Genomic DNA, 14,864 nt, shown 5'->3' with positions numbered 1-14,864 from the left:
TTGTTGAAAGACTTGTCTTATCACTAACATACCATAAATTTACAAGGGACTCTGTGTGTGTGTGTATGTGTGTGCAGTTATCAGAGAAAGTTTGTGTTTTTAAATTTTTAAAATTTATTTATTTTTGGCTGCGTTGGGTCTTCGTTGCTGTGCGTGGGCTTTCTCTAGTTGCGGCGAGCGGGGCCTACTCTTCGTTGCGGTGCACAGGCCTCTCATTGCCGTGGCCTCTCCTGCTGCAGAGCACAGGCTCCAGGCATGAGGGCTTCAGCGGTTGTGGCGCACAGGCTCAGTAGTTGTGGCTCGTGGGCTCCAGAGCACAGGCTCAGCAGTTGTGGCGCCTGGACTTAGCTGCTCCGCAGCATGTGGGATCTTCCTGGACCAGGGATCGAACCTGTGTCCCCTGCATTAGCAGACGGGTTCTTAACCACTGCATCACCAGGGAAGCCCCATCAGAGAAGGTTTTAATTAAGAGAGTCTTTTTCCTGTTGCGGAGCCTAGGCTCTGGACGCGCAGGCTCAGCAGCCATGGCTCACGGGCCCCACCGCTCCACGGCATGTGGGATCTTCCTGGACCGGGGCATGAACCCGTGTCCCCGGCATCGGCAGGCAGACTCTCAACCACTGTGCCACCAGGGAAGCCCCATCAGAGAAGGTTTTAATTAAGAGAGTCTTCTTTCTTACCCGACCAACCACTCCCCAGATCACTTTTATCACTACCAGGCGCAGTATATGTTTTCACATACTCCCTATCCATACCTGTAGATATTTTCACAATTTTTTCATGTTTTCATTATCACTGTTTGTTGGTTCTTTTATGCCAAATAATGCTCTTGTTGGAATGCTGACTTTGACTAAAATTTGTTATTGTTTTTTAAACTTCTATATTTTTTATTATGCATGGAGTATGGAACAATACTGAAAAAAGTTTGACTTTTGTAATCAGAGGTGCTGGGCTCTTCCATTTACATATCGTGGTTTGGGGCCAGTTTTGTAATGCTCTTCTAAATTTTAGCTTTCTCATACATAAAATGGAGACAGTATTAACTGTTAAATGATTGTGAGGATGAATTTAACAACATGGAAACTTTGTAAGGTATGCACATCTAATAGACATTTAGTAGCTCATTATTTTCACTTTCCCTCCATTTTTTTCCTCTTAATAATATTTGAGAATCAGTGTATGAAGGCAGTTATCAGCAGTGTTTATCAAGCCAAACATTTTGAGCTGCTAAAAATGTACAGGAATTTTAGATAACTGAAGCTGTATGAAACTCAAAATGTTTATTTTTTGTTGTGCTCTTATGAGACCAGTTTCTTAGAATTGTTTCCTGGTATATACCTCTCCCCTCACCTCGTAAGCCCTATTTTACATGATTCCTTATAAAATATTCCATTAAGGATTCTTCTCTATTGACCATACTCCTCTTTAACCTGTACCAAAGAAAGTGTAAAACATTACTATTTTCTTGGTCAGTTCTCTTCTTTCTACCTGTCATTTTTTTTTTAATAAAAGCGAATATGAAATTATTTAGCAAGGATACGTATATGTGCATATGTCATTGTTAAATAAACTTTCTTTCTAGCAAAACTCAATATACTAAATTATAGTATGCTAAAATGGAAAAGCTTTGTTTTCAGCAATATTATGAGAAGCTGATTTGTTTCAGGTCTGACCAGTTAGAAATTAGTGGGTTGCAGTTTGCTTATAATTAGTTCAACCTTCATGCGGATTTTTTTTTATTTTTGCCGCACCACCTGGCTTGTTGGACCTTAGTTCCCTGACCAGGGATTGAACCCAGGTCCTCGGCAGTGAGAGCACCAGGGAATTCCCAACCTTCATGTGGATTTGAGTTTAAAACTTGTTTAAAATAAATGAACTCTACAGATATTTCAGGATTTCTAAATGTAAAGCACAGGTCCATAACCTCTTATGTGAAATTCTTTGGGCTAGTTGTGTTTCAGCATTCAGAATTTTTCAGTTTTTAGAAAGGTAACATGGAAGCATATATTTTGTATTGCATAACACCCCAGTGGGATTTGGAACAGTACCTAGGATAAAATGTTTCACTCTTTGCTGTAAGTGTATTCCTATTAATTAAGGAGTACACATTCTCATAAACTCAGATCAAGTTCTGCTGCAATTGAGTTTGCCATACAGTTAAGAGAAAGTTTCAGATGCTTCAAAATTTGGGGATTTTGGAATGGTAGATTCAGAAGCTATGGACCTTTATTTGTTTTAAAATGCTAAGTTTTTATTTTAAATAATTTTTAAAATATCTGGTTTGGTTAGTAGTTGAATGTACCAGAATGCTGCTGATCACAAGCTAATGTATGGAATCCCTTTCTGAGCCTATTAATGTTTATAAACATGGCCTGTTAATCATGAGTCAGCCAGTGCATGATAACAAACGTGACTACTATTAAAAAGACAAATTTTAGCATGCTGTAAGTAATGCTAAGTCAACATTACTTTTTTCTATTCTATATTGATTTTACTTACTAGTCTTTCATTACTCTCAGACTTTAATTAAAACTTATAACCTGAGAGATTATTGAAAAAGATGACCTTTGGCTTCTCTAAAGAGAGAAAGATCTGGTTAAAAGATGTAGTAAGTGTTGTGTCTGAGTAGATTAGCATCATTCAGTTATTCTTTACTTTTCCTTTGCCCTTATAATTTTACTGTTTTTAACATACATCTTTTGTAATAATAGTTTGAGAAAACTGTATATGCTCAATTATAAGGCAGAGATAAAATTGAAGCTAGTTAGTTGTTTACACATATCTTGTGAAATCAAAAATAAAGACCATTAGCATATATAATTTTCACAAAAGGAATGTGAAGGTATAGATGCAAGTGAATTTGCAATGTTGTATATTAGTGGCATTATAAGTTTTGTAAGCAAACGTATAAGCTCTGATTGTATATACTTAACATTTTCAGCCTTGATTTCCTTAATTGTAAAATGTGGATAATAACAGTACCTACTTCACAGGAGTCTTAAGATTAAAAGCAATAGTTAATGTAAGACATTTAACATAATGCTTGGTACATTATAAAGGTTCAGAAAATGTTTGCTACTAATATACTTTTTTTTCTCAAGTGCAAAAGATAATTTTATATCACATTTAAACTTTTCTTTTAGATGTGCTGAAAGACATTATGATACCGCCAAATTTAACTGCAGAGGTAGGCATAAATACACTGTATTATGTTTGATAACTTGAAGCCAACAGTCTAAATCTTACTGTCATACCAATAATGAATAATCTCAATTATTAAGTGATATATTTATTTTAAAGATGGTCTTAGAAAATTTGAAAAATAAATTTAATTTTTGCTATTGTGTTTTTGGAAACAAGTATCATATAAACCTGCCAGTAGTACTAGGAAGACTAAATTGTAGAATAGACCGAGAATTAGGAGAAATTCCTAGACTAACAGTAGAATAAAGAGAGGGTTATTCCTACAGTTTGATGCATTTGGTGTAACAGTAAGAGATTACAGGGAGAAAGAAGAACAACTTAACTCCTATCGAGGAACATGACCTGCGTGGTGGAAAAGGGTATAATGAAATATGGATAAGAGGAGCCTGATAGATGAGAGCAGGAGTTGATTTAAATGTGTTCTTCTCCAGGTGTAGTAAATTCTATCTCAGAGCCCACAGAAACTTTCATTTGTATTTGTGGAACGCTTTGAACCATGAGAGACCTGAAGAGTTGAGAAGCTTGGCAAGATGCTGCTGTGATAGTCAAAAAGAGAAAGTGGGTGCCTTGACAGATTGATATATTTGCCATTGATCCCTCCTAAATGTTTAGAATGGACTTTCAAACAGTTGGTTTGAGAATTCAGAAGTGCTAATGGCTGTGAGAGCCAGGATAGATTTACTAAGAATGTTTCATTTTTAGTGGATTTAGGCTACTGCTTACTGGTCAAAGAGTGTTTTACTCGAGGTTTATCTAGCTTTAACAGGTTTTTCTGGATGTTTTTGTATGCCACTGGGGAAATGAAGATGGAATGATGGTACAGCTGGGCAGATGACTAAGTAAAAGCTGTCCTGATGATTCCCTGTAATGGTAGTCATTGTCTACTTGAAGAGCTGTCCTGTCACACCAAAGGCTTAATTGAGTGTATCTTGTACCCCACTATGAATGACTTGGTTGAAGATATAAAGGACATACTTTTCACATATTTAGATAACACAGAAGATAAGTATATTGAATGTTAGTCGGCATTTTTAAGAATCTTAATAGAGGAACCAATAAGATAAAATTTAGTAGTGATATATTTAAAGTCCTATTTCTAGAAAAAATTTTTTAAAAACCTCAACTCTAACTATAGGGAACAGAGAAGTTTTGAGTTCTTATAACTCATGTGAAAAGACCTGAAACTTCGCTTGATAAACTTTACTGCAATTGTATACATTTTATAGCTTGGGTTTTTTTTTTTTCTCAATTTCTTTTGTAAATGTCTTTAAAGTCATGTGTATACAACACTAACATTTGCAAGACCATCTTTAAAATAACATGTTTGACGTTTTTATTATATGAAGTGTAAAATGCAGTCTTTTCCATTGTTGATTTGTTAGTGATCTGTACTCTCTTTGGAATATATATGTTTTGTGATTATGCAATATTATAAGTGTTACAATTCCTTTTGTTAGAAAATGTATTGAGAGCCCTGATAAGAGGCTCCTGTGACATTTAATTTTGAGTTTACCTCTACCTCTGATATGTTGTGACCTCTGATACTTCTTTGCTACTCTATTGCAAAGTTTCCTCCTTCATAAAGTGAGGAAAATAATACCTGGTTTCCCTGTCTAATGAATAAATTTGAGTTGAGAGACTATTTTCTATTCAAAAATTAGAAAATTATGAGACAAATTATTTTTCTCTGGAGTTCAGTTTTTCTTTAAGAACTCTGTTAAGTTTATATGCAACATTTCTAAAATTAACCTACTTTTAATAAGCAATTCAGGAGAGATTTTTTTCTTATTTGAGGTTATCTTTTTACCACAGTTGCACAGTATCCTTTTGAAGACCATAATCCACCACAGCTAGAACTTATCAAACCCTTTTGTGAAGATCTTGACCAATGGCTAAGTGAAGATGACAATCATGTAGCAGCAATTCACTGTAAAGCTGGAAAGGGACGAACTGGTGTAATGATTTGCGCGTATTTGTTACATCGGGGCAAATTTTTAAAGGCACAAGAGGCCCTAGATTTCTATGGGGAAGTAAGGACCAGAGACAAAAAGGTAAGTTATATTTGATGTTTTTTTCTTTATTCTTCCTAGATCTGAGAATTTATTGGAAAATAAATTTTTAAAAAGATAGTTGTTAACCCTTATTTTCTTTCCTCTAAACATTTAAATTAGTATACTACCTTAACTTTCACATGAGCAAATGACAGATTCATTCAATTTTTCTGTTCATTCTAGCATTTTCATGTCGTGCTAGCAAATCTTACCCATTAACTGGATTGCATATTTGGTATCATGAAATCTTTACAAAGCATTTAAAAAAGCAGCACATTGATCAAAAGTAAGCTTGATACTCCTGAAGCTTGCTTGAAAATAAAATGTCTTTGGATAATAATTTGGATGCCATTACCTAGTAAAGTGTGATCTTTACTTTTAAAATACATAGAGATTATTCTTTGATTTGAATACTCATAAATGTGGTTATAATTAAGATTAGTCAAAGGTTCTTCTCTTATTCAGAAGACTAAAGACTATGCTGAAAATCACTGACAAATTTAATTTGTGTAGTACATTTGAAAGCAAAAAATGAACTCTTGGGAGAATTTTTTACAGTGATTTTCAAGGGATTTATTTCTTTGGATACTAAGTATGGCAAAACATGTTTACATTTCTTACAAATGGACTTTGTACATTTCTGTCTCCAAGAAAGAAAAAAAACCAAACTACTTCAGATAGATGGAAAAACTCATTTAGAGACCTCTATTGAGGAAGACATCCTAATTTTATATGGAAAATTTATTCTAGTTTTAATAATTTTCACAATGAGGAAGGTTCTCTTACAGTTTAAGCTAATTTCTTTTTAATTTAACTTCAAAACAGAAACATAAGTGATCATAGCCATCATTTTCAGCTGGATAATGGCATTGATTCCTGGTTCCTTTACTCCTTCCTCATTTCTTGTTTTACTTGTCGTTGTTACATTTTTGAATTATGTCTAAGGATGCCAAAGCACTGTTTATTGGTGACAGTTTACAAAATTGAATCTTATTGTTAATGCATGATTTTGGTGAGTGTTGATTATAATAACTTGCCATACATTTCTGTATACTGTGTGCACCCTGGGATGATAGCACTAGAATGAATTCCAGAGCAGAGGACTGAGATGTTTTCTTTGGTTCATCCTTTCTTCATTTAGAGGGAAACAATTGCTTCTACTGATTAAAAATATAGAAGGTAAATTTTTCTGTACTTAAGTGAATAAACATAGGGCAGCACAGGGAAAAGAGACTGAATGAGAAGAAAACCTAGAGAGATGGCTCAAATTAAAATAGTCACAGGAGCAGTGGTAGAAATTTAAAACAGGGTTGATGAGCAGCAGACATTTTGGTAATCAAAAAGAAATCAGGTAAAAAGAATTTAAGATAAAAACATAAAAGTTGTATAATGTTCAGCCAGAACTAGCTTTAAGTTAGGGGCTCTTAAACTGTTTCTGTTATACACCTTTTAAAAATATGATGAAAACTCTATATTCTCCCACAAAAAATGTGCATCATGTACATGAGCATAAAATTTTGCTTATAGTATTTAATTGCACTGAAAATTATTTTTTTAACAAAGAATGTAAAAAATACTTTAAGAATAATGTCTCATTTTCTTTTTTTATGCCAGGCAGTGGCCACTACTTGAGACTGCTGAATAAATCCAAGTGGTACAAATTAACCAAAATTAAGCTTTAGTTCTGCTCAGTAGTAAATTTTCCTGAAAGGGCTACTATTATTTAGCTTTTAAAGAACACATTGAAACTATGCCATTGTCTTTGACTTGGCAACTTTTATGTCATTTTTGATATCTAATTAGTTTTGACTTTGTTTCCCCATCTCATGAAAGAATGAAAGAGCAAATGGACTCTGTAGATTTTTTTATTTTTTGCCAGATGAAAGTAGACTTGTGTCAAGAAATAAGAATTCTTATAAGACTCTTCAGATTAATTCATGTTGCATCATTTTCTTTGCCTTCTAGTTATTGAGATCATTTTTTGGCAAGATTCTGGCATAATGCTGTGTTTGAAGGAAAAAATTATGACTCCACATTTTAGTTTTAATATTGAAGAGTTAAACTGTGTTAATGAGTTTGTATTTTATGCAGGTAAAATTCTAGCTATAGAATTTGTCTTCCTAAAGCAAGTGAACTTATGTGTAGCAAAGAATTGCATAGTTGCTCCCACTTCTTGACAAAACCTCTTAAGTCCTTGATTGAAAGTCTTGGCTTTCCTGAATTTGGCAACTTTCACAACAGTAGATTTTTTCATGACAAATCCTCTTGTACAGTCTGTGATTCAAGACTTGGCTCTCATGAAGTCATAGAATACTTTTACAACAATAGCTAAGCTTTCTCTCGGGATTCATGGTAGAGTCTTACACACCAGTGCATACTGGTGAACAAAGCATGGAGTCACAGTGACGTGTAGAACTTCTCTCTTTACCAAAGCAGCAAAACCAGATGTTTTGCCAGGCATTAAGGTGTACTCTGTCTACAGAATACTGAGATTTCTTCAGGGGACTTTTTTTGGGCAGAGAAACTTCACCGTTTTGAAAATGTTACTGTCTGCTGAAGTTTCCAAAAAGGACTCCAAAATAGGAATTATTGTTTGTGTCACCATGCATGTATTTGATGAAAACTAGTAGCTGGCTAAACTGAGATTTCATATGCTGAAGAGAAGTGGTATCTCCAGTCCTTTCATGACCTGCTTCATAGTTTTAGAAAAAAATGTCTGTTTTTTTGGAATGGATAAAACTGTTTGATAGAGATACTACAACAGTCTTACTTTTCTGTTGCAAACTATAAGTATGTTTGACCAGTTCTAAGATATTTGCCTTCACCATGTTCACTGTGACTTTTTTGTTTGTTTGGCATTACAGTATCCTTGTAGGTTACTTTAATCAAGAATTTTGAGTTGGGGGGGCAAATAAGGTATTTGTAATGGTCCAGCCTTTGTAACTAAGCTGTGCTCTCACGTGTTCTTACACACACCTCCCACTCCCGTCATACTTCCCTCCCTCTTACTCTCTTATACCCACCCACCCCCGCATATGTGAATATATACTCTCTCTGACGTGGGTGCTTCTTCAGGATAGTTGGCTGAATGCTTCTGATAGTGAGAACTAGCCATATAGGAAGCACTTGGGATATTCTGTCCCATCGTGTTCAAGGAAAAAGTAAAACCTAAGGATACTTCAACTTTATTGTATTTTATTTTCTCTGTTTTCTGTTTAAGTTAGATTCAAGAGATGTCTACATAATGAAAAATGAGGCCATATTTTAATTTTCAATGGCAAGATATTGTAGTCATCACAATCTGGTAATACAATTGTCCGTTCTGTTTCTCTGTGGAGGAGAGGAGAGGAGATTTGATGAAATGGCAAGCCCCATGGGATATTGTTGTGAAACAGAGGCCAGAGTGAAAAGATAGCAAGAGAAGTATTTATGAAAATAAAATGCAAAGCCTGTAGTGTCATGTGGTAGAATAATAGTAGCTACATCATCAGCAGAACTGTTCCAGGCACAGCATATTCTCTGTCCTCTCATAGGTTAGAATCTCACCCAAGTGAAAGGTGATGGGTTAATAGAAAATGGAGTTCTATATGTACTACTAAGGATGTACTCAGTAAAATTATGTTTAGCTGTTACATGACATTAAAACTCAGAGTTATGTAATTTGGCCAAAATTGATCACTTTAGCATCTTGAAGTCAAAGTAAATCATTAAGATCTGCTGTGCTTATTTTATTAGCTCATGATTAATTAATATACCTAGACTATTTTTTGGATGAATTATTCACAGGCTCTAAAGGAGTATCCTACTGTGCTCCTGCCTTTATCCTTGTGTATATTTTAAAAGGCAAAAAGACATTTATGGGCAGATGCTGTTGACAAAGCTGTATTTTACTAAATGGTGTTGTTTCCATTATAGGTTGAAACAGCATTAGAAAGTGAGACAGAGTAGATAAAAGTCATAAGATTATGAGGTTTTTTTTTGTTTTTTTTTTTTTGCAGGAGTATTTCTTATTTTATAGATGATAAAACTGAGGCCCAGAAAAATGAAGTGCTTTGAACAGGATTATCCAAACAATTAATGACGGTGTTCAGAGTAAAATTTGAATCCCCTGACACACTGGTGAACTTCTTTCTACAATATCAAGTCCATAAATCCTGGAATTGTAAAAGAGTTTTGAAGCTCTTCAGAATTAATCTCTGCACAGAGTCAAGCTCTCCTGAAAGGTCACATAATGATGATGAAATTGGCCTCTTTTGACAAGGCTCCTCAGTTTATATTTAAAAATAGATTCTGGAGCAGTAAAGACCCCTGATTAAGTAGAATAAGGATAGCTTGAGTTTGTTGGTGTTAAAAATATAATGCTGCAGGCTTCCTTCAAATCTTTGGAATTTGTCTTATGAATTTTCAAATAAATCACATGTTTACCTAATGGTAAGAGTACTAGTGAAATAATATATATAATAATATATTTTTAGGGCTTCCCTGGTGGCGTAGTGGTTGGGAGTCCGCCTGCCGATGCAGGGGACATGGGTTCGTGCCCCGGTCCGGGAAGATCCCACATGCCGCAGAGCGGCTGGGCCCGTGAGCCATGGCCGCTGAGCCTGCGCGTCCGGAGCCTGTGCTCTGCAGCGGGAGAGGCCACAACAGTGAGAGGCCCGCGTACCGCAAAAAAAAAAAAAAAAAAAAATATATATATATATATATTTTTTTTTTTTTCTTTTTAACCTTTAATGAATATAACTTATCATAAGAAAACTTAGCTGAGCGTGGTAGAGCTGTTGTTATACAGCTGTGGAATTCTTCCACAGAAATAAGTTATCTGATAATAAATATAATTGACTATCCAAAGTAGTTTTATTCTTGAAATATCTGTTAGAGAGATTTATTATCTTACCAGTATTATAGGTTGTGTCTGTAGATTTGCATTTTTGTAATTGTGAACCACTATTACAGGAGATATGTACATTTTATCAGTTTGTGTAGGATTAATTTTATTAGAAATGTCTTTAATGTTCTTTTGCTGTAGCCTTAATTTTAACTAAGGAGAAACACTAAGAAGCTGAAGAAAATTGTGTTCTGGTGACATTTTTATAGGAGCAGAATGTTTCTCCTCCTCCTCCCCCACCCTCTTTCTCTTCCTCCTCCTCTTCTCTGCCCCCCCCCCCGCCCCCACTGCCACCTTCCCCTCCTCCCTCTTGTTTTGAAGAAAGAGGAGCCAGTTGTCATGTTTTTGGTGAAGATTTATAGACTTTGAAGAGACTCTCCTCAAATTAACCTGGTAGAGTCTTGACATTTTTCTCAGCAGACTTGGTACAAATTAGATGGCAGAGTGGTGGGTGCCAACTGACCATAAGATGTGCAGCTGTGTTAGTAAAATACCCAAATAATACTTCAGGATTTGAATGTTGCAGAGAAGTACAACTGATGCCTCTTATTTAAAAAAAAAAGTTTTCTGAGAGTGGTGTAACTACTTGAGGGAAGACTTTCTTACTCAATAATTTACAAGAAGGCAATTATGTTATACTTCTCTAGGAATCGTTTCTTTGCATATTTGATCTTTTGCTTTAAGAGCATGTGGCAAATTACTCTAAAATGAACTGTTGATGGTTCCTACCCCAATAAAGCTCCTAGGGTTGCTTCCTATCTAATCTATGCCTTACACTGTCTGTATTTGTACTTATGCTTCAGAATTAAAGCAGATAACTCACAATATTTATTACAGACTATGAATAAAGAATTAAAACATCCTACCAGTAGGGGTAAGTGTATATTTTGGAAGGATTCCCAAAATTTCTGAATTTAGAGAGAGAAACTTCTTACCCAGAATCTCTCCTCTCTCTCTCGTCTCTTGTCTCTCTTGTCTCTCTTGTCTTCCTGCTTCTAGAATGGTAGCAGGTAAAGTAAGCATTAATACTTACTTTCTTTGATTAAACTCTCAGGAAAAAATTTTGAGGCTTTGATTTTCTTTTTGGGGGGGGTTTGTTTTCGAAGCAGTTATTAAAGTTCTTATGTATTGTGATCTCTCTATGTGAGTTCATTAGCTTACCTTTAATGAAGACTTCTATCTTCTAGAAATAATAAATATTAACTTTATTCTAAGTGATCCCAAGAAGAGGAAATTTTCTAGTGTCTCTGAGGAATGAATTTATGTTCTAATATATAATCAGATTATTTTTTTCTAGTCTGTTTACTAAATTTCCCCATATGGTAACCTAATGAAATTTTCTCATTTTCTTTTCATTTAAAACAAAGTAAGGAAAAACAAACGAAGTAGATGTAACAGGAAAAGAAATGTATTTATGACTTCTTTCTGGTTTTCCTGACAAACTCATGACAATTTATCGGTTGTTTTTTGTTGTTGTTATTGGGTGGCAGGGGAAGAGCAGTGTTTGAGAGTACACACTTGAATTAGTACATATGCACTCTCTGCTGTGCCACGCCAGGATAGCTGGACACTTGAGAACAGCTCTGCAAATATTTATTTGTTACAAAACTTTGTCTTATGTGAAGCCTTCAATTCTGAAGCATTTAAAACTTAAAAGAAATTAGGATACTAAGAATGTTGTTGTCTAAAATTGTATCTAAGGAGATAAGGACACACTTATGAATGGGTACATTTTTACTGTAGGGCTTAAAACCGTTTAAGGCTTCATTTTTATTTTTTAATTTATTCCTTGATTAATTATTGAGATATAATTGACATAAAACAGTGTGTAAGTTTAAGATGTGCAACATATTTATTTGATACATTTATATCGCAGTATGATTACCATTGTAGCCTTACCCTCTGTTGTGCCACAGAAGTATCATTTCTTCTAGTGGTGGGAACACATAAGATCTTGTCTTTTGGCAAGTTTTTAATGTTTATAATGTAGTTTTGTTGTCTGTAATCCCTGTACTTTATATTAGATCTCCAGAAGTTATTTATCTACTAGCTGTAAGTATGTACCCTTAAACATCATCTCTCCCATCCCCTCACCCACCCCCAGCGTTTGGTAACCATCATTCTGCTGTTTTCCAGTTCAGTTTTTGGTTTTGTTTTGTTTTTTTAGATTCCATATATAAGGGATATTGTACAGTATTTGTCTGTCTCTGTCTGACATATGTCACTTAGCATGACGTCCTCAAGGTCCATTGGTAGTGTCGAAAATGGCAGAATTTCCTTTTTTCTCAAGGCTGAGTAGTATTCCATTGTATGTATATATACATTTTTATCCATTCATCTCTCGATGGACACTTACGTTGTTTCCGTATCTTGGCTATTGTGAACTACAATAAACATGGAAGTGCATACAAACAAACAAACAAACAAACAAAGTAAGCTATAATTATCCTCTTTTTTGGCTTAAAAAAACCTCCAAATATAACATTCTTATTTTTTCTAACACATTAATTCTCCTGGGCTAAACTGTTTCACTAATACATGGTATTTAAGCCTGTTATCCAATCTGTATATTCATAAAATTTTAAGAGTTTTATACCTTGAAGGACCTTAGCAATTATTTCAGACCCATTTTAGTATAAATGATAAAACAGATCTGCAAAGATCATTTTGTCATAGGTCATTTAATCTCTCTGTGTAACAACTCAAAACCATATCTCCTAACCTCAAATCCAGTATCCTTTCTACGGTTCTTTGTTCTCCTGTCCAAATTATTTTTCTTTATTATTTTGATCCCCAAAGTAGAAATAGAAACTTAAAAAGGAAAAAAAAAGTGACTGTGTTATAATGTATTATAACTCTTTCAGTTTCAAGTCACAGAAACCCAACTCAAAATAGCTGAAACATAAGGAGACATTTATTGGCTTATATAACCCTAAAACTCTGGCCTGAATCTCGATGCTTAACAGATGTCAGAAATCTCTCTCTCTACTCTCTTTTTTTGTCTTTATATACTTTATTTTTAGGCAGACTCTGCAAGTAATGGCAAGGTAGTAGCTCCAGGTTTACATGCTGTGTACTTTAGCAACTGCGATGGCAAGAGAGCTACAATTTGAGCAAAAATTTCTAGTTTAGGTTCTGGTTTACCTGGATTAGGGCATGTACCCATCCCTGAACCAAACATTCTGACCAGAGTCTTGGGCCATATATCTGAAGCTGAAGAATAGGGCCCCCCGTCCCCCTCCCCCAAACCACAGGGAGAGAGATGGCATCCCAAAGGGGAAAGGATAATAAAAATATCAGTTTTCTGCTTCATATTACTCTCAAGAATTCTATGGTTCATGTACCACTATTTAATACACTACTTATAATTTGTTTCATAGAACTGAAGCACTGTAATACTCTAAGCTTTGGAGATTTTTTGTAGGTGGGAAAAATAAGAGCTCAGAGAGGTTGTGAATCTTTCAGGTTATAGTTGGTATGCGTGCTGTTAGTAAAACCCAGGACGTAGGAGTAAAAAAAATTAGAATCAGACTCATATTTAGGTTCAAATCTTGTTTTTGAACAAGGTGATTATGTGCACCAGGAGTGTTTTCTTATCCTTAAAATAGAGGAGATCTATCTTGTAAAGTGGTGGTAGTTTTAGGGATATATGTAAAATGTCTGGCATGCCGCTTAATATCCAATAACTACTGTTATATGTTGTCATTGTAGGAACTGGCATTCCTAAAAGCCACATTTCTTCCTTTGTTGAATTACTTTCCTGTAATAATCTTGCTGTGATCACTCTGAAACATGGATTTCCAAGCTTCAAGCAAACACTATCATTGTAAAACATCTACATTATTTCTGAGTTTAGAAGTGCCAGTGAAAAGTTTACTGAGGTAGAAAGTTACTTTTTAAACTGAGGAATCTAGATTGTGAATTCATCTTAAAGATGATTTGAAAGTATTGATGTGGAGCAAAATGTGTAAAACTGGATCAGGAATGTCATTTTATTTTAACACAGGGTGCACTCCACAATGAAGACTTAGCAGTTATGGACTTTTTAGTGCTAAACATAACATCATAATATATTAAGCAAAAACTGGAAGAAATTAAGAAAAATTGATAGCAATGCTAGTAGGAATCTTTTTTAATGTACTTTAAGATCAGGAAGGTACAAAATAAGAAGATATATAGATGGCTTGAATAATATAATACAAGTCCATAAAATGTATTTCTTTTTTTTGTCATTCACAAAACAGTTATCAATATTAGTAATTCATTAGGCCAACCATAAAATCTCACCTCCAAGTAGAAATATATAAACCTCATCCCTTGGTTACAATTCAATAGAATGAGAGATTTTGTTAAAAAGTTTAATGAAACTAAATCAACCATTTGGAAATTTAAAGCCACTTACTTAAATAACTTTTGGACAATGAAGAAATAGAAATTTATATTAGATATTATTAAGATAATAACAAATAGATGGATTAATAAAGATGAAAATATAAATTTATGAATTATCAAACAGTAAGCCATTTGAACTAATAAATCCAAACACTGTATAAAAATGCCAATAGGGCTTCCCTGGTGGTGCAGTGGTTGAGAGTCCACCTGCCAATGCAGGGGACACGGGTTCGTGCCCTGGTCCGGGAAGATCTCACATGCCGCTGAGCGGCTGGGCCCGTGAGCCATGGCCACTGGGCCTGCGCGTCCGGAGCCTGTGCTCCGCAACGGGA

The 14,864-nt window shown here is 34.9% G+C and overlaps 1 protein-coding gene across 1 annotated transcript in view; it reads left to right on the top strand.

Moving 5' to 3' along the window:
- Nucleotides 1-14,864, top strand: part of PTEN (phosphatase and tensin homolog) — an 89,946-nt gene that overhangs the window by 54,686 nt on the left and 20,396 nt on the right. The window contains exons 3-4 of the mRNA XM_067710111.1: nt 3,144-3,187; nt 5,017-5,255. Of these exons, the coding sequence (XP_067566212.1) occupies nt 3,144-3,187; nt 5,017-5,255 (283 nt within the window). The remainder of the gene's footprint in view (nt 1-3,143; nt 3,188-5,016; nt 5,256-14,864) is intronic.

Source organism: Pseudorca crassidens, chromosome 16 (genome assembly GCF_039906515.1).
Source record: "Pseudorca crassidens isolate mPseCra1 chromosome 16, mPseCra1.hap1, whole genome shotgun sequence".
In the NCBI taxonomy this organism is placed as follows: Eukaryota; Metazoa; Chordata; class Mammalia; order Artiodactyla; family Delphinidae; genus Pseudorca; species Pseudorca crassidens.
The sequence above is the reverse complement of the archived record's forward strand: the minus strand, read 5'-3'. Positions and strand labels throughout refer to the sequence as shown.